Raw genomic sequence first — 20193 nt, forward strand, 5'->3', positions numbered from 1 at the left:
GACTGCAGGTCATTCTCGCCTTACTGCTTGTGCCCAGGCATGTGCATTTCCACATCCACAAGTACACCCAGTAAATAAATAAATCCCTGCTGAAGTCTGTAATAGTATGAGCACATTTTTCAAGCCCTAAATGGGTGTTTTATAAAGATTTAGACCACGGCTTGGTGGCTCACTCTTGTGATCCCAGCACTTGAGATTTGGGAGGACGAGACAGGAATATTGCTATAAATTTGAGGCCAGCCTATGCTACCTAGTGAGTTCTAGATCATTCTGGGCTAGAGTAAGACCTTGTCAAAGAAAGGGAGGGAAGAAAGGGCTGGAAGGAAGGAAAAAGGGAAGAGAAAAAGAAAGATTTAGTATATGTGTTAGGATGAAGTGGTAGAGGTAGTGCTGATGGGATGATGTATTTCCGTCGGGAGTATTGTTGAAGAATTCAGTTTGGAGGATGGAGCTGCTCTATAAAATGAGATAGGATTCATGACTGATGAGTATGACAGGGGCTATGGGTATTCCCTTAATAGACTCCCACCATGTCTCCTGTCCACTCAGGGGAATTGAAAACAAACAAACCCCCACATGTTACGCTTTCTCCTTATAGACAGAATTGCCAGGCAGGGTGGTGCATGCTTTTAATCCCTGCACTCACTCAGGAAGCAAAGGCAGGAGATCTCTGAGTTCAAGGCCAGTCTGGTCTACAGAGTGAGACCTTGTCTCAAAACAAACAAACAAACAAAAAATCCCCACAAAACCAAACCAACCAACCAACCAACCAAAAAAACCAAACCAAACAAACCAAAAAACCCAGTACCATCAAACAAAACCATATAGACACAGTCACATTCAGCTAAGCCTAATGACATGAGCTGTAGCTATTAAAGTCTACGGATGTTAACTGTGAAATATTTAGGATGCTTCCAATCTGAATTAGATACATACTCATCTCAATTTTCAGGGTACTGTTTTCAAATATTTAAATTGCTTTCAGAAGTATTTTTGAATACTGATTGTGAAGGATGGCATAAATAGACAGAGCATCGAAGTGACGACTTATGATATATAGAAAACATTCTGCCCAATGCTTGATGTTAGTGTGGTGCACGAAAGCTGGTTTGTTGTTGTTTGTTTGTTTGTTTGTTTGTTTGGACACAGGGTCTCACTCTATCACTGGCTGACCTGGAATTCACCATCACACCCAGAGAATGAAAATCTTTTGAGTTATCACTGTGAGTTGCAAATAAAAAGCTGAAATTGGCAAATCACCACTTATAAATAATGTAGTTGAGGAACTCTGAGCAGAAACTTGCATTCCTTGATGTGTGCTAATAATGAAAAGTCCCTGTTAATACGCACATGGAAAACACAGTGAGGTAGATGTCTCAAGAACCAAGCTGTAAGGATATAATTAGCTATGCATCCTCAGGAAAGCTGTGTAATTTCTATCTCCTTTTTCCTAACATTCCCACTTCACTGTTTTAACTCTTGTATTTACTGCTGCCAGAGACCATCCTTTTAAATTCACATGTCTGAAAGTCTTCTAGGGTTCACTTTTTGTTAGAGTAAAGTTCAAACTCCTTAGTTTGATATCAGAGACACTCCTCTCCTGGAATGCTCTCTTGTCTCATCTCTGATCATTAGTATATTACCTATCTTTTAAGCTTCTGTTGTAATCCTTTCTCCATGAGTCATTGTTTATAACTGGAAGTGTTCATTTGTTGATGAACTACTGTTTTGGAGTTTTTCCTTCTAGCTTTATTGAACTATGTATGACAAAACTGTAATACTTATGATGTATGGTAAAATGTTTTTTTGCTCTTGGAGAGGACCCAGGTTCAGTTCACATGCTGGCTGACAACTTGGTATAGCTCTAATTTTGGAGAATCTGATGCCCTCTTCTGGCCTCCATGGGCATCGGATAACCCATTTGGTGTATATACATACATGCAGATAAATACGCATACACATAAAAATCTTTTGAGCAGTTGTCCTCTGACCTCTACTGTTGTGTGATACTTTGATTACACTCTGACAATCAAGTTTGCTTTGAGGCAGAGGCAGAGCTAGCCACTAGCTGATCAAAATTAACCATAGAGATCTTGAAGGACTGAAGATAGATGGGAGGCAGGAAAGTACTAAGGCAGGGCTGAGAGAGGATCTCAGCCCTTTCGGATTGAGGAATGGAAGAGAGAGGAGGTCACTGGTGGCTTCCCTGTTGCTTCTCTTATCATTCAGGTTCTTACCCCAATATCTGACTCGATTTTTTTATTGATAAAGAATAATTAGATAAAAACTTCACTTTACACATACATTGTGGCACATACATTCTCCCACACAAAACACACACACACACACACACACACACACACACACACACAAACACACAACTATTGTATAATAATAATAAATTAAAAAAATCTGTTCTGAGCAATTTTCAAGTATATAAAATAATATTATCTGAAGTTATCAAACTCTGCATTAAATCATAAAAATTGACTAGTTTTATAACTGTATGTTGGTATTTGACCCAAAACACCCCATCTCATCCACTCCCAACTTCTGGCAGTCTCTGGTCTACTCTCGGTTCCTATGAGTTTTATTTCTTGAGAGTCGACATATGTAGTAGCTTATGCAGTATATGCCATCCTGTGTCTGGCTTATTTTATTTAACATTATTTCATTAAAAGTTCATCCCTGTTATATTCAGTGTCAGGATTTCCTTTTTTTTTTTAAAGACTGAATAATATCCCATTGTATATAAAGCATATTTCCTTTATCAGTCCATCTGTTGATGATCACTTAGGTTGTTTCCACATTATGGTGATTTTGAATAATGCTGTGGTGGATATGGGTGTGCAAATAACTTTTAAAATATTGATTTCAAATCCTTTTTTGTACATATTTGGAATACCATTTTGGGGAGAGAGAATCACAGGTACACACACAGATAGGTAGGTAAGTAGACAGACAGACAGAGAAATAGAGAAAAAGGATTACTAAACTATGTAGTTATTTAAAAAAAAAATTATAAAGAATTCCATACCATTTTCCACAATTGCTGCACCAATTACAGTCCCACCAACAGTTTTGAGAAGTTCTCTTTTCTATGTCTCCACCCACATTTTATCACTTCATTTCTTGATGAAAACCATCCTCATAGGTACAGTATATACATAGTATATACATCTTATGGCTTTGATGTGCATTTTCCTGCTAATTAGCAATACTGAGTACCTGCTGGCTTACTGGCTGTTGTTAATGTCTTTCGTGGGGAAAAAATGTCAGTTCAGGTCCATTGCTGATTTAAATTGTTTTTCTTTTTGTTGTTAGCTTTAGGAATTGCTTAAGTATCTTGTATCTGTGCTAGGTTTGTATTTTCTCCCTTCGTACAGATTGTTTTTTCATTATTTTGAGTGTTTCCCTTGCTGGTTGAGAGCTTTTTAGATTCATGTAGTCCCACTGTTTATTTTTTGCTTTGTTTCTTTGCTTTTGGTGCTATTCAAAACTCTTTACCAAGTTTTTCTCCATTTTCATCTGGAAATTGATTGTTTCTGGCCCTGTGTTTAAGTCTCTAATTGACCCTGTGTTGATTATGAGTGTTTTATTCTTTTCCATTTGGATGTCTAGTTTTCCCAGCACCACTTGTTGAAAAAGCTGAGTTCCCTTTTGTTCAGTCTTAGAGTCTTTGTCAAGGATTGGGTGACCATGTATGGGGGTGGGGTGGGGTGGGGTGCATGGTTTCTCTCTAGGACTTCTCTTTTGTTCCATTGGTCTCTGTGCTTTGTTTTTTATCTAAGTACCATGCTATCTTGATTACTGTAGCTCTATACTATATTTCAAAACCAGGTAGTATGAATGAAGTTTTGTTTTTCTTTTGATTGCTTTGGCTATTTGGTCTTTCAAGTTCTGTATGAATTTTAAGATTATTTTGTAAATTTCTATGAAAAATATTATTGAATTTTGATAGGGATTGCATTGGTAGTATATACATTTAAACAGTATCAATTCACTATCCATGAACATGGGATATCTTGACATTTGTGTCATGTTCGGTGTCTTACAGTTTTCTGTGTAATGTGGTTAAATTTATGTACTATTTTATTTTTAAATGCTATTTATAAATATAATTGCTTTCTTAAGTTCTTTTTCAGTTGGTTTTTAGTGTATAGAAATAATGGGTTTTATGCATATATTTTGTATCTTATAACATTACTGAATTTGTTTGCTTATTTTAACTTTTTTTGTACTTGTGGAATCTATAGGGTTTTCTGTATTGTGGAGAAAGTTGTGCTTCTTTCAACTTCTGCTTTGTATTGTAAGTTTTTGCACTTAGGCTTTATTTTTAAAACTAAATTTAAAGCTTTTTAGGCAGCAAAAACATCTCATTTTATATTAGCCATGGTGCATTGCAACCAGTACAGACAGGCCTGTGATACTGGCTTCTTAAGAGGTTGAGGCAGGACAATCACAAGTTCAAGACCCCGCTTTTCAAGGAAAGATACTTTCTCATTAAAAAAAAATTTCTTAAAGACTTATTTTATGTGAGTGCTGTATCTGCATGTACACTTACAGGCCAGAAGAGGGCATCAGATGGTTGTGAGCCACCATGTGGTTGCTGGGAATTGAACTCAGGACCTCTGGAAGAGCAGCCAGTGCTCTTAACTGCTGAGTCATCTCACCAGCCCCTTCTTTCTCATTTTTGAGACATTAGATTGTTTTTTGATGCTTTGAAATATTATTTCTTAGATTTTTCCTGTTGTCTACAGGAGGGTTAATCTAATTATATTCCTTTGCCATTACCTGAAGTCATTTCATGGAAAAGAATTTTTGTATAGTTTTGCTTTTCCATTTTTAATAGTGTAGGCTGTTACCTAAACCCCACTTTTATTTAGTCAATACTCTACTTTTAGACCATCATTACAATTTATTATTGTTGATCAAAGTCCTATGAATCTTACGTGACTGGAAAATATTTGGAAACTACACTTTGGTATTTATAGTGTTAAGGTGAAAAATCATTGTCACATTTGAGATCCCCTGGCAATTTTCCTTTGTTATATAGCCCTTTTGCTTAAGCATTCCCTTTTTAAAAGTTCCCTACAGTCGAGCATCAGTCAGGCCATTTCTCTGTAGTCTTGGGCACCTCTTGAGCTTTGTTGATGTTACTTCTTTGGCTTGAACTGTACTACCTACCCAAATTGATTAAAATGTTCCATTGATGTCTGTCTTGGCTGTGTTTCCATTATTTTATTACTTAAGGCCTTCATGCTACCAAACAACATTATGAATATGAAAATGTTTGAGAAACTGAAGAGCTGCCTAGATGCATTATTATTAGATTGCTTAGAATTTGGTTATGTGCTGCTCTGTCTCCCTGGATTCCTACTTTCATACATTGCTTTCCCAGAGTAGATTATAATCTTTATAAAATTAGAATTTTGATCTAGTATTTATTGTTTTGATCTAGTATTTATTTATTAGGAATTGACTGAAATTTTTGTGTTTCTTATTTTTAAAATAAACTTATTTTTTAAAAGCAGATTTGGGTTCTCAACAAAATTGAGCAGCAAGAACAGAGAATCCCCACATATTGCCTGCCCCTCCCTCAATATCTACCCCTTATATCAGCATCTCTTGCTTGAGTGGTGCATTTGTTACAATCAGTGGCCTCAACATCCATATTTACCTTATACCTTAGTGTTCTCTCAACATCTTGCATTCTGTGGGTTTTGAGAAATGTATAATATTATGGTATGTGTTAGCCAACTTTTGTTACTGTTCCAAAATATCTGAGATATTGAGCTTAAAAGAGGGAAAGGTTTGTTTTGAGTCAAAGTTTTGGAGGTTTTGGTCCATGATCAAAAGGCTTGTTGCTTTTGGGTCTGTGGAGAAATAGTATATGATGATGAGAATACATGGCAGAGGAAGCCACTCCCCTCATGGCAGCCCAGAAGTGAAAGAAGGGACAGAGAGGAGGGACTCATGTCCCAGTATCTTTCTCAGGGTGTGCTCCAGTGCCTAATTTCATTTCGGGGGCAGGGGGCTACTTTCTAAAGGTTTCCCTACCTCCTAACAGCGCCACACTCTGGGAACCAAGCCTAAAATACACAGGCCCTTGGGGGACATTTATGACTCAGACTATAACATACAGACTATTTGCTGCAGTAATTCTCAGTGGTCTACCTACTTAGTTCCTTCTTCCAGCACTAGCAATTCCTATTTCAAAACAAACAAACAAAGAAAAACCCACAAACAAAAACAAAAAAATTCTGCCTGTCCTTTTCCAAGTATCATGTAATTGGAAATGTGTAGTATGCTTTTTTTTTTTTTTTTTTTTTTCAGTAATAATTTATGGAAGGCTTCTCCGTGTCTTCATGTCTTGGTGTCTGGATCTGCTGTAGTTAATCAGTTACTGAGGGGCTATCATGATTAATTCCAAGTTTGACGATATTTATGAAACTACTATAATGTTTGTGCTCTACTTTTGTTGTTGTTGCTATTTTAAACAGGGTCTTGCTTACTGTGTAGCCCAAACTAGTCCGTCAGCCCAGGCTGGCCTTAAATTCATGATCCTCTTGCTTCAGCCTCCTAAGTGCTGGGAGCCACCACACTTGACTTTTTAATCTCTCTCTCTCTCTCTCTCTCTCTCTCTCTCTCTCTCTCTCTCTCTCTCTCTCTCTCTCTCTCTCTCTGTGTGTGTGTGTGTGTGTGTGTGTGTGTGTGTGTGTGTGTGTGTACATGTTTTCACCTCATTTGGATAAGTAATGATTAAGTGCTACCTTGGTAGGATTAGTGTGTTTGGTTTTGTAAGAAAGAGCCAGTTGTGTAAAGTGGATGTATCATTTTGCATTTTCAACAGCAAAGAATGTGAATTCTTGTTGTTTTATATCTTTGCTAGAGTTTGATATCAATCTTCTGAATTTTGATCACCCTAATAGGTATTTAATTGGTATCTCATTGTTTAAATTTACTTTTTTCTAAAAACAGAGGATGTTGAATATCTTGTGAAAGATTGTTTTCCATGTGTATTTGTTTCATGCTTGTTGAGATCTTTTGTCCATTGGGTTATTTTGTTTCTTACTGAATTTTAAGTTTGTGTGGTTTTTATAGCAGTTCTTTATCAGGTATTGACAAACATTTTCTCCACTCTATGCTCTCTGTCCTCATTCTCTTGATAGTGTTTCTCACAGATCAGTTTCTAATTTTGGTGAAATTTGTCTTATGAATTGTTTACTTCAGATATTGCATTTTTGGAGGAGGTCATTGCCATATCTGAGGTCATCTAGGTTTTTCACCATGTTATATTCTAGGACTTTTACACTTTACACACAGGATTTTTATTAATTTTGAATTCTTGAGGATTGTATAAGCTATGCATCATGATGAACTTTTGTGAATCAATTTCCATTCTAGCACTATATTACCTTTGCTCCTTTGTCAAAGATCAAGTTAACTGTGTTGACTCTAGGCTCTCTTCTGTTTCTTTGATCAATGTGTCTATTCTTTCGTCATGTTTACTGTAGCTTTATAATGATAAGTCTTGAAATTAGTGTTAGCACTTCAACATTCTTTATCACTCTTTGTCTTGAAACTCATCTAAAGATGAGTTGATTTATTGACATGTGGTAGTTTGAATGTAATTGGTCCCCATAATCTCATAGGGAGTGGCACTATTAGGAAATGTGGCTTTGTTAGGGTGAGTATGGCCTTGTTAGAGGATATGTGTCACTATGGGGGAGGGCTTTGAGGTTTCCTAGGCTCAGGATACTACCAAGTGTCTCAGTTGACTTCCTGTTGCCTGCAAGATGCAGGACTCTCAGCTACCATCATGTCTGCCTGCATGCCATGCTACCCATCATGAAAATGAACTGAACCTCTGAAACTGTAAGCTAGCCACTCCAATTAAATGTTTTCTTTATAAGCGTTGCCATGATCATGGTGTTTATTCACAGCAATAAAACCCTAACGAAGACAACATCCCCCAAATAACTACTGGGATTTGGGCTAGGATTGCAGGGAGAATTGCTATCTCGACAGTATTGACCCTTCATATCCATTAATATAGAATATTTTCATTTATTCTCTGATCTCTGTCATTGCTATTTTGTATAATATTCCTTATATACATAATTCTGTTAGATTTATGACACTAAGTATTTCATTTTCAGTAACAGTATAAATGGAAACATGCTTTTCATTATAAATCATACTTTTTCATTACTGAACTTTGTGAAGATGATCAACTCTTGTATTAATTTTGTGCCTTGCAGCCTTGCTTATTTATATCAGAATATGCTGTTGATTCTTTCAAATTTTGTACCTGTCACTGTTCTCTGTGAATGCAGTTTAATATCTTCCTTCCCAATATGGATATCTTTTATTTTCTTTCTTGGTCTTGTGACATTCTGTAGTCAGACTTTCTTTGTACTGCCAGCTCCCAAATCATGACACAGAGACTTATTACTAAGTTTGAAAGCTTGGCCTTAGCTTAGGCTTGTTCCCAACTAGCTCTTAAAACTTAAATTGACCTGTTTATATTAATCTCTGTTCTGTCATATGGCTTGTTACCTCTCCTTCATACTGTACATCTGAATCTGTGTCAAATCTGTGTCTCACTGGTGAATCCTGCCTCTGTTCTTCCCAGAGTTCCTATCTCTGCCTGGAAGTCCTGCCTATTCTTTCCTACCTAGCTTTTGGACATTCAGCCCTTTCTTAAACCAATCAAAAGGTGCCTTGGCAGAGATACATCTTCACAGTGTACAAAAAGATTATCCCACAACAACATTTGTTAGGAATTGTGCTACTATGTTGGATAGTAATAAATGCCTCCTTGCCTTGTTCCTCAGATGAGAAAGCTTGGAGTTTCTCATTACTAAGTGTAATAATAGGTATAGGATTTTTGTATCTATTGGAGGTCTCTGAATAGATGCTATATATGTTAAGATTTTTTGGGGGCCTTTATAGATATCTTTTTTTTTTTTTTTTTAGCCTATTTAGTTGGTTTTTGAATGTTGAACCAGCCTTGCATACCTGGGATATTTTAGCTAAAGTTTTCCTGTATCCACCTGGCTCTTGCAGCCACTCAGACCCAAGTAAACACAGAGACTTATATTACTTAAACCTGTATGGCCGTGGCAGGCTTCTTGCTATCTAGTTCTTTTTTTTTTTTTTTAAAGATTTATTTATTTATTATATATACAGAGGAGGGCGCCAGATCTCATTACAGATGGTTGTGAGCCACCATGTGGTTGCTGGGAATTGAACTCAGAACCTCTGGAAGAGCAGTCGGTGCTCTTAACCTCTGAGCCATCTCTCCAGCCCGCTATCTAGTTCTTATATCTTAAATTACCCCATTTTTATTCATCTATAAGTAGCCTTGTGGCTTGTGGCTTACCAGTACTTTTATATCTTGCTTTCTCTGTGTCTGGCTGGCGACCCTGACCTAGCCTTCCTGTTCCCAGAATTCTCCTCTCTACTTATCCCGCCTATACTATACTTCCTGCCTGGCTATTGGCCCATCAGCATTTTATTTATTAGCCAATCAGAGCAACACATTCACAGCATATGGAGCGATATCCTAGCTCTTCCTCTATGCAGTCTCTTTCTAAAGAGGAAAAGGAGATAGTATAGATATAATAGGATGAAAGGGTAGGTTCATGAACCTACTTTTAAAGAAAAACAACTTGTTTGAAATGTTTTACATTGTTATGGATTTTAGTTTGTTGATACAAATTTATAGTAGATTTTGATATATATATATATATATTTTTTTTTTCTACTCTGGTTTACGGTATTATGTTTGTGTAGCTCATTTGAAATTGTATAGATTAACAATTAGCCTTCTATGATAGTCAAACTTATAGTCATGTTAAGTTTTCTAGGTATAAATAGATATATTTCAGATAGATAGGTAATCTTCAAACACTTCAAAGACCTACAGAATATGGTATTTAAAATGTTTTAAAAACTTGGACTTTCTGGACAGTGAGACGTCTGCTTCTGGCAGGATCAATTTACTTCAGAGAAGAGGATGGACATTGAAGACACTCCGTATGGAGTTTATCTTCTTCTTAGCAAATATAGCCATTTGGGCAAGAAACTGTTTTTGCCTGGACTGCTTGACAAAATGTTGTATCAGCTGGACTTGCAGGAAGGTGACCACTGAACTTTACAAGGCAAAATGGTCCTTCAGGTTCCTACTTCGCAAAAGAAACTGCCAGAAATTCTACAGGACACAGAGAGAAGTGACTGAGAGACTCTAGGCCTGTGGACTAAAGACGGATACCCCAACTTTACAGAGGAACTTTGGATAACTGTCCAGGCAGCCAGCTGTCTCTGTCATTCTAGATTTTTGAAAGTTGTTTATAATGTACCACTGTTTAATTAGGTAATATTATATCCTTCTGAGGTCTTTGATGTAGTTGAAGACTAGATAGTTATAATTTCCTTAGTTATGATCAGTTAGATATGAAACCTTAGACTCACAAATATAGGATAGATAGGATATCTTCTTTAATTTTACCAAATACAAATAGACTAGATATTATAACTATAATTCTTGCTTGATAATTGTTTTGTTATATGTAATTTTAGTATGTTAAAGTTAAAACCTTTTGGGAAAAAAAGAAAGGGGGAAGTGCTGTGAATATCATTCTGTATGCTGTGAATATGTTGCTCTAATTTGGTTGATAAATAAAACGCTGATTGGCCAGTGACCAAGCAGGAAGTATAGTATAGGCGGGATAAGCAGAGAGGAGAATTCTGGGAACAGGAAGGCTGAGTAGGAATTGCCAGCGAGACACAGAGGAAGCAAGATGTAAAGGCAAAGCTGAGTAAAGGTACCAAGCCACATGGCTAAACATAAATAAGAATTATGTGTTAAGTGTAAGAGCTAGTCAATAGTTAGCCTGAGCTTGTTGCTGGATAGCTTCTCTCCAGGTCCCACCAAGCCCCGCAGTCCCACAACCCACATAAAAAATAATCACTCAGACACTTATATTACTTATAAACTGTATGGCCATAGCAGGCTTCTTGCTAACTGTTCTTATAGCTTAAATTAATCCATTTCCATAAATCTATACCTTGCCACGTGGCTCATGGCTTACTGGCATCTTCACATGCTGCTTGTCATGGCGGCAGCTGGCAGCGACTCCTTCCACCTTCCTGTTCTTTCTTTTCTTCTCTCTGTTAGTCCTGTCTATACTTCCTGCCTAGCCACTGGCCAATCAGTGTTTTATTTATTGACCAGTCAGAGTAATTTGATATACAGACCATCCCACAGCATGAGCTAATGGCCGAGCAGTTTTAATTAATATAAGCCTCTGTGTGTTTACTTGGGTTCAAGCAGCCATAGACCGCAGGAGCCGGGCAGGACCAGGAAAGCTTTAGTTACAGGATATAGTTCACTGGGTCCTGGTACATGATTCTTTGTTGGATTTAATTTTCTGATAACTTGTTGAGAACTTTTGTATCGAAGTTCATGAGAGATTTTGGTCTGTTTGTTTTGGTTTTCATGTAGTAGTTTTGTCTGCTTTTGGTAGGATAATGTTGGATTCACAAAACGAATTTAAAAGGATCCCCTATCTACTATTGGCACTTCTGTCTAGGGAAGGTTGTAGAGAACTGATATAATTTATTTAAATATTTGCCTTAATTAACCTATGGGTGTATGTGGGCATGGTTCTAATTTGGAAAGTTACTAATTATTGATTCAGTTTACTCATTCAGTAGATGTATGTATGACTAGCAAATTGTTTTTTTTTTTCCATGATTTGCATGGAATACTGAAGGTTGATGATTTGATATTAGATATGCTATAGTTTTAAAATATTGCCAGTATTTTCTATAAGTAACACTCAAATTTTGTTTGTATTTATTTCTGTGATATACTACTAAAATAAAATATACCTATTTTCTTCCAGCCTAGTGTGTTAATCGTAACGTATAAGGAACCAGCTAAATCATCTACCCAGTTTGGATCTTACAAACAAGCTGAATGGAGGCCAGATAGTACCATGATAGCAGTGTCAGTAAGTAGATCTTTCAAATTTAAGATTATTTGCTTAAGAAGTCATGAAGTTGCATTTAAATGAGATATTCTAATATTCATTTAGTCTTTCACAGGTTTGTGTGTGTGTGTGTGTGTGTGTGTGTGTGTGTGTGTGTGTGTGTGTGTATGGTAGGAAAGCTGTACTGATTTCTACAGGCCTATGCTATTCTACTCTCCATTATATTTTCTTTGTTGACTTTACTATGTTCTGCCATCCCTGAACAGTACTTGTGTCCCTTTCTTTGTAATCTTCTGAGCTACCTCTCCCCAGCCTATAGATAATGTATGTTGGAGAAATAAGAAAATAAGTTTAGGGAACTTAGATTTTATTTACTGTACCCTCCCCTCTGTCAATGGAGATCAAACTGGAGTCTTGTGCGTGCTAGGCAAGTGTTCAACCACTGAACTATACCACTGTTCTCTTACTTTTCTCTTAACTATTGCATTAGCTCACCAGCTTGCCTGTTTCCACTCTCTTTCTAGTCTGTGGTATTTCCTGTTGACTGGGCTGCTCATCTGAAAATGTTCCAGATGACCAAAAGTACCAAGTAGTTGTACTTGTAGAGGAGCTGGTAGACTTCACAACCACATAACAAACCCTTCCTGTTATATACAGTCCATAAACTACACATAGATTTTACAGATTTAAATGATCAATGCAAATCAAAAAATGCTCACATTTTATGTGTTGTCTGGACTTCTTGAAGCTACAGCAGCTGATTGAGTTGGGTAGTGCTGACAGCAACCATATGTGATATCCTCAGTGCCTTCCCCTTTTGTTCAGCACACTAGAGATGACTGTAACAGTCATGACTACACTGCATATCAAGTGTTATACATACTGTGACATTTTATGTTTAAAGAACAGAAGTGCTGGGCAGTGGAGGCCTACACCGTTAATCCCATTACTTGTGAGGCTGAGGCAGGTAGATCTCTGTGAGTTCAAAGCCAGCATGCTCTACAGAATGAGTTCTAGGACAGCCAAAGCTGTTCCACAGAGAAGCCCAAAAAAACAAACAAAAAGAACAGAAGAGAACATTGTCATACTTTTAAAGCATTCAAGTCTAGATTATTTTTTTGTTGTTGAATTTAGTGGCAAATGTGTATTATATAGTAAATTCCAAAAGAATACAATTTAAGTGTCATTACCAATCTAAATACTCATCATTTTAGTTCTAATTCATTGGAACTCATAGAAAAAAATAGAAAATTTAAAATACTATTTATTATATCAGAATTTGAAAGTATATTCATAGTAAAATTACTGAATTCTTTAAAAAAATTTTTTTAGTTTTATTAAATGTTTTATGTATATGGTATTTTGTGTGTGTGCCTGGTGCCTGTGGAGGTCAGACACAGACACTGGATCCTAAATGGGTGTGAGCCGTGAGGTAGTGCGGGGAGTGGAACTTGGGGCCCTGTAAGAGCAACAAGTGCCCTTAACCACTGAGCGTCTCTCCAGCCCTGACTGCTCAATTCTTGATGAATTATCAAATGGTATAGCACTGCTCTGCTGTAGTTTGTTTGCAGGGCCAGTGCTGTGTGAAAAGGCTGAGAATTACTCTGTATGCATAACCTAGACAGAGTAACTTCAGATTCATAAGCTGCTCACAGAAATTGAGAAAACTAATTCAGTACAAACTGAAGTGGATTCTACTAAGATGGGTGTTAATTGAAAGCAAAAATTACATACTAAACAGAAAAAACTTAGTTGGACAAATTCCAAAGCTTCTGAAGATATCAGACTTTTAAAGCTTGTCTTTGTTTTCCGTTTTCATCAGCGATAAAAGCAGAATGTCTTGACTTGTGTTGCCTGACAAGTGTTTGTGGCTTAGTGTGGTAAGGATTTGGTAGAAACTTTCTTAGCTTTTGATTGAAATTAACGTTTTTTCCAAATTTAAAGAGTCACTCTCTGCTACTTAATAGGCAATGAATGGCTTTGGAAAACAGCTGTTTTTGTGTGTGCTGGGATTAAACCTTGGGCAACACACAGGCTTCACCCATTTCTTCCCATGTGACTTTGGGTTTCCATTGCTGTGATACAACACCAGGACCAAAAGCGAACTGGAGAGGGAAGGGTTTACTTGAGCTTATTACTCTCAGGTCACACTCTCCTTGAGGGAAGTCGGGGCACGAACCTGGGGGCAGAAACTGAAACAGAAGCCATGGTGGAGCGCTGCTTACTGGCTTGCTCCTTGTGGCCTTCTCAGCCTGCTTTCTTATAGCAACCAGGATCGCCAGCCCAGGAGTGGCACTGCCTGCAATGGGCCTTCCCACTCCATCACCAATTAAGAAGATGTGCTGTGGAATTGCCCACAGCCTAGTCTTAGGGAGGCATCTTTTCAGTTGACTGTCCTTTTCCCAGATGACTAAGCTTGTATCAAGTTGATGTAAAACTAGCCAGGATACCATGTAAACCAAGGTGATGGCTCTAACCCATTTCCCCCTTGCTCTGTGCTTCCTGACAGACTCTGGGACTTCCTTTGGTGTGACATGTTTGTATACATTCCTCCCCAAACTGTAAATGGGAAATTCTCTAGTCTGTGGCAGTTGTCTCCTGACCTGTTGACCATACCACACATGAATAACAACAGCAAGTCCATGGTTTCTTTTAGATCACTGACATTTAAGCCTGTTTATTTAATGATTCTGATTAAGAATTTCAATATTTGAACTTGCTTAGTGATAATTTTTGACATATCCCTTATTTCCCATGGTTGTGCATCAGGGTTTTAAATTTTAGTGACTACTGTATCATGGTAACTCGATGTTTTTTTGGTTTTTGAAGACAGGTTTCTCTGTGTACTGGAACTGGAACTGTTCCGGGTGTCTTAGAACTCATTCTATAGACCAGAGTGGCCTCGAACTCAGAGAGAGATCTGCTTGCCTCTTCCTCCCATGCTGAGATTAAAGGCATGTGCCAGTTGTGGTAACTCTGAAAAACAAATTCTTCTAGCTTTCAGAGGTTGGGTTGCTAATTTCCCCCCAACTATTTATGTGAAGGATTTCTTCTTGTGTCTGCAGTCACTATAGTTTCTCTTCTCTTGGCAGCCAGTTACCTAAACTTTCTTTAAGTTCTACAAGGAGACATTCAGGGAATAGTTTTAGTCTCCAAAAGTAACCCTTTTGGCCCAGAAACCACTTCAGTACCTGAGACTGCCCCCTCCTCCTCCTTGGTAAGCAGAAGCAACAGTCAACACCTATAATCCAGTGGTGGGGACAAATATTGTCCACCTTACTCCAGCCAGACACACTTGACACAGTTGGCCAAATATGGATAGCTAAATTGATAAAACTGACCAGCTCCATCAAGCTCTTTCCTGGGTGTTGTAAGTATTCCACTTAGATTGAGAGTTTGATATTGTTTGAGCTCAATCTTGTAAGAAGAAACCAAACTGAAGCCGTTTTGAATAAAAACTTCCATTTTGAATAAGGGTCCAATAAAGTTTAAGTTCCCAAGACCTCCGCAGACCTCCCTGGGTAACTGACTTCCCAGTTAACAAGGTGTGGGATGTAAATAGTAAGCAAGCTGCCCTGCCACACTTGACTAAATCAACCAATGAAACATGGTAAGTGTAATACATAGGAAAATGATCTTAGGAAAGTCCTTCACCCTTGAATCCTGATTGGGGAAAAGTGTAACTAACTTGGCATAGATGTTTGTGGTTTTCAGGTTTAAAAGTGATGAAACATTCTGCTTGGGTCACAGTTTAGCTCCTGAGTCTGTTCCGTGGCCCTGACTGATCAGTAGCGGCTTAATTACAATAAATTTTTGTTATCTGTGTTGACTTGGTGTGTGAATTTGTTGGCTCCAAGAGAACCCCATAGCATTGTCAAGTTGAGTTGTTTTGATAGGTGAATGGATTTTTAGAATTTCCTCTTCAGTCTTTCATGATGTAACCCTCTAGGACAGTGGCTCTCAACTTTCCTAATGCTTTGACCTTTTAATACAGTTCCTCATGGTGTGGTGACTCCAACCATAAAATTATTTCATTGCTACCTCATAACTAATTTTGCTACTGTTATGAATCATAATGTAAATATCTGATATGCAGAATATCTATATGCAACCCCCAAAGGGGTTTCGACACTGGTTGAGAACCACTGCTCTTCTTTTAGGAAGTTTAGATGTATCTGTTACTAATCATAGTTGAAATTGATGAATAGAATGAAGAAGTTCCAGGAGTCAGATGCTCTCTAGAGTACATATAAGGTAGATTATGTGTAGTTACTGGCAAAGAAATGGAGTCAGTTTTATAAACACATGGGAATGTTTTTCCTATAGTACTTTCACGGAAATTTTACCTAGTGTTTAGTTGGATTTCATTTAGTTTCCCTTTACTTCTTTGAACAACCAATAGACTTACTTTGATATAAAAATTAAAATTCCTATGTTCAGTGGCAGTTGTGATTTTATTTTAGAAATAAAAACTTACCTGCTCAGTTTCATCCTGGAATGGGTACGCCGAAGTGGAAGCACCCCGAGCTGCTGGCTTGTGTGTGCTGCCGGCTTGTGTGTGCTGCCGGCTCTGGTACCACTAGCTGTGAGGTTTGTAGTAATGCGCGTGTACACCACATATATGGAGTGGAAAGAAACAGATGATGAAGAAATTCTATACTTTAATTGAAATAAAGTCAGAGTCAACTTTTTCTTCTTTTATCTTTGGACTTTAAAATTTTATTAGCTTGTAGGCTTGATTAAAGATCGCTTTCACAGTTCTGCATGTATCCCATCGGCTCCCCATTAGTCACTGAACTCTTAAAACTGGTATTGTAACATTATCACAATGTTTTGCGCCAATTTTATAAACTTTACAGTGCAATATGTGTTCCTTTTCTGAGGCAAACCAAAGGTATATTTCTCAAGGTTCTGCTGCTATCAGCAGCGTTGATGGAGGATTTTTTATACATTTGTAATAGATAGAAATAAACCAGAAAAAAAAAGAAGAAAAAAAAAGTGGTAGAGGAAAAGGTGAACACTGCAAGAATACTCAAAAGGGCTGAGAGTTGCAAACGCCAAGAATGGCTTTGCATAGTAAATGAAAAAAAAAAAAAAAGAAATATAACACTGAATTAAAGTAGTAACAATGTCAAAACATTGATTTTTTTTTTTTTTTTTTTTTTGGTTTTTTTTTTTTCGAGACAGGGTTTCTCTGTGTAGCTTTGCGCCTTTCCTGGAACTCACTTGGTAGCCTAGGCTGGCCTCGAACTCACAGAGATCCGCCTGGCTCTGCCTCCCGAGTGCTGGGATTAAAGGCGTGCGCCACCACCGCCCGGCTTAACATTGATCTTTTAAACAAAAATTTGTAACTAAATTTCCAAAGGTCATACTTATCCTTAGATCAATACTCACAATTGACAGTATTTTTATAAGGGAAACATAATTTAGATTACATGGAAGTATTAGTATTATTCAACTTATTACAAGTTTTGTGGCTATAAGAGAAATCAAGATGGATTCATTCTCTTGATAACATTGATGAGGTCCCTGTATATTCCAGGTAAGAATGAAGATACAATCTGTGAAAAAATTACCTTGAACCATGGAGTGTGATTTCTTCCCCCTCCTCTTCCTCCTTTCTTGAGATCCTCTCATGCTCATGTTGCCCGGCCTGGCCTCCAGCTGTAGAGCTGAGGGTAGCCTGGACAAACGCCTCGTCCTTCTGCTTCTAGTTTCCAAGTTCTGGGATCACAAGGGCATCTCACTGTGCCCAGTGTTTTGTTGTTGGTGCTTTTGTCTGTTTGGTTTTTACCTCCATTTCCTTTATTGACTTTCACTTTTTGGAAGGGTATTTTTGCTAGGTATAAATATAGACCCCTGTTAACTTGTTAAGCAGTTAAAAAAATAGTAAATACGAAAGTACAAGAATAAAATTTATATCAGACCTAGTGGTTTGGGCCTTTAATCCCAGTACTTGGGAGGCCTGAAGAAGGAGGATTGTCAATTAAAGGCCTGACTAAGTTACATAGCAGTTTCAAGGCCAGTCTGGGCAACTGAGTGATACCCTGTCTCAAAAAGTAAAACAATACTGGAGATACAGTAATAGCTCAGCAGTACAGGGCACAGTCGTAGGTTTGACACCCAAACATCGCAAAAAACAAACTAAATTTACTTAATTCTGTAATGTGTATCCCATTCTGCTTAGGTAAAGATGTTCATTTGAGGAGAATATTTTCAAGGGGTATCTAATCAACATTGATGATTATTTAAGTTAAAGATTAGGCTGGATGGTGGTGATGCACGCACTCGGGAGGCAGAAGCAGGCAGATCCTGAGTTTAAGGCCAGCCTAGTCTACCAAGCAAGTTCCAGGGTAGCTAGGAATACACGGAGAAACCCTGTTTCAAAAAACAAAAAATAGTCGGGCGGTGGTGGTGGCAGCACACGCCTTTAATCCCAGCGCTCGGGAGGCAGAGCCAGGCAGATCTCTGTGAGTTCAAGGCCTGCCTGGGCTACCAAGTGAGTTCCAGGAAAGGCACAAAGCTACACAGAGAAACCCTGTCTCGAAAAAAACAAAAACAAAAAATATTGTTCATTGTTCATTGTCTTCACTTGTTTCTATGGAGAAATTAGTAAATAGGCTTGCTAATGACCCTTTGAGAGCAATGTAACTTCCCTGCTCTTCCTACATCCAAAACTTTCTCTATGTCTTTGGGTTTCATAATTTAGCTATGATGTGGTCAGAAGTAATTTTTGTTGTGCTCATACTACTTGGTGTTCTGTATACTTCTTGAATCTGTGGGTTGAGATCCTCAACTTGAAGGTGGTCAGGCATTAACTTCTATACTGCCTTTGTTGTCCTTGCTCCCTTTTTATATCTTTACTTTTTGTTATTTTGTTTAATTAATATATAATTACATTATTTTCCCCTTTCCCTTTCCTCCCTCCAACCCCTTTCATGTCCCCTGACGCACACCTTGCTCCCTCTCAAAATTCATGGCCTTTTTACCTTTATTATTGTTACATATATATCCATAAATATATAAATACATTCTTCTGTGATAGCAGTTGACTGTGTGTGTGTGTTTGTGTTTCCATCTCATGGTTTCTGTTAGTCTACTTTTCCCCTCGTTTTTTTCTATACTTTTTAAGTGACTATTTTCATTGGATAGATTGCTTAAATTACCAAGCCTGTCCAGTCTGTAGTATGCAATATGCTCTCCATTGGGATATTAAGTTGGAGTTGTATATATTTTAACTTCATAATTTTTTTGGAGGGGGCAGGTTTCGAGACAGGGTTCTCTGTAACAGCTCTGGCCATGGCTGTCCTGGAAACTTACTCTGTAGACCAGGCTGGCCTCACACTCAACAGAGATTCACCTGCCTCTGCCTCCTGAGTGCTAGGATTAAAGGCATGCGACACCACTGCCCAGCTTAACTTTATAATTTATATCTATTTAAAATATTATATATATGTAATATATAAAAATTAAATATAACATTTAAATTTTTCATGAAAATTTTATTCTCTTGTCTATGGTTTCTTTCCTTTTATCTTGAGCATATTGCCTTGAAGTTTTTGTCTAATTCTAGTATCCTGGTCCTTTTCTTTTCTTTTTCCTTTTGTTTGTAAGTCTGTGATGTTGCATTTTAATGTCTGAGAGTTTGTATTTTATTATGGACACTGCAAGCGAACTATAGAGAATTACATTACCTTCAGACTCAGAAAGATAAAATTGAACGCTTCTTCTCATTTGTGGAACCTAGATTTAAACTTGTATGTGTGTGAAAGGGAACTATGAAGGGGAGATCTTAAGGTAGAGGGGAAGGACAGAAGAAGGGATAATGGAACACATGTGACTCCAGAGTAGAAGAGGAGGAATTGGGTAGGAAGGGGACCTGCAAGAGGGGCCAGTGAAGGGAGGAAGGGGCATTGGGAAAGTGGGACAGGTAAGAACAGTGTAGATATGAAGGTCCCGTAAGGAAGCCCATTACTTTGTTTACTAACTTTAAGAAAAATAACTAGAACCTGTTTTTGTTTTTAAATGTGGGTTCATGCTTGCTACCACACATAAAGAGGTCTGAGGACAACTTGTGAGCCTTGGGGGTGGACTGTGGCTGTCAAGTTTGACAGCAAGCATCTTTATCCACTTCATCAATCTTTCTGATTCCTTGAGTAGTTTTTAGAAGTCCAAATTAGAATCACAATCA

At 37.7% G+C, this 20193-nt stretch overlaps 1 protein-coding gene across 5 annotated transcripts in view; it reads left to right on the forward strand.

Moving 5' to 3' along the window:
* The window catches only part of Ric1 (RIC1 partner of RAB6A GEF complex), a 99398-nt gene that overhangs the window by 3375 nt on the left and 75830 nt on the right, over nucleotides 1-20193 (forward strand). For all 5 annotated transcript variants that reach the window (XM_076561986.1, XM_076561992.1, XM_076562000.1 and 2 more), the window contains one exon: nucleotides 11916-12023. In XM_076561986.1, coding sequence (XP_076418101.1) covers nucleotides 11916-12023 — 108 coding nt within the window. Of the gene's footprint in view, nucleotides 1-11915; nucleotides 12024-20193 lie in introns of those variants that run through there.

The sequence above is a fragment of the Peromyscus maniculatus genome, chromosome 1 (assembly GCF_049852395.1).
Source record: "Peromyscus maniculatus bairdii isolate BWxNUB_F1_BW_parent chromosome 1, HU_Pman_BW_mat_3.1, whole genome shotgun sequence".
Taxonomy (NCBI): Eukaryota; Metazoa; Chordata; class Mammalia; order Rodentia; family Cricetidae; genus Peromyscus; species Peromyscus maniculatus.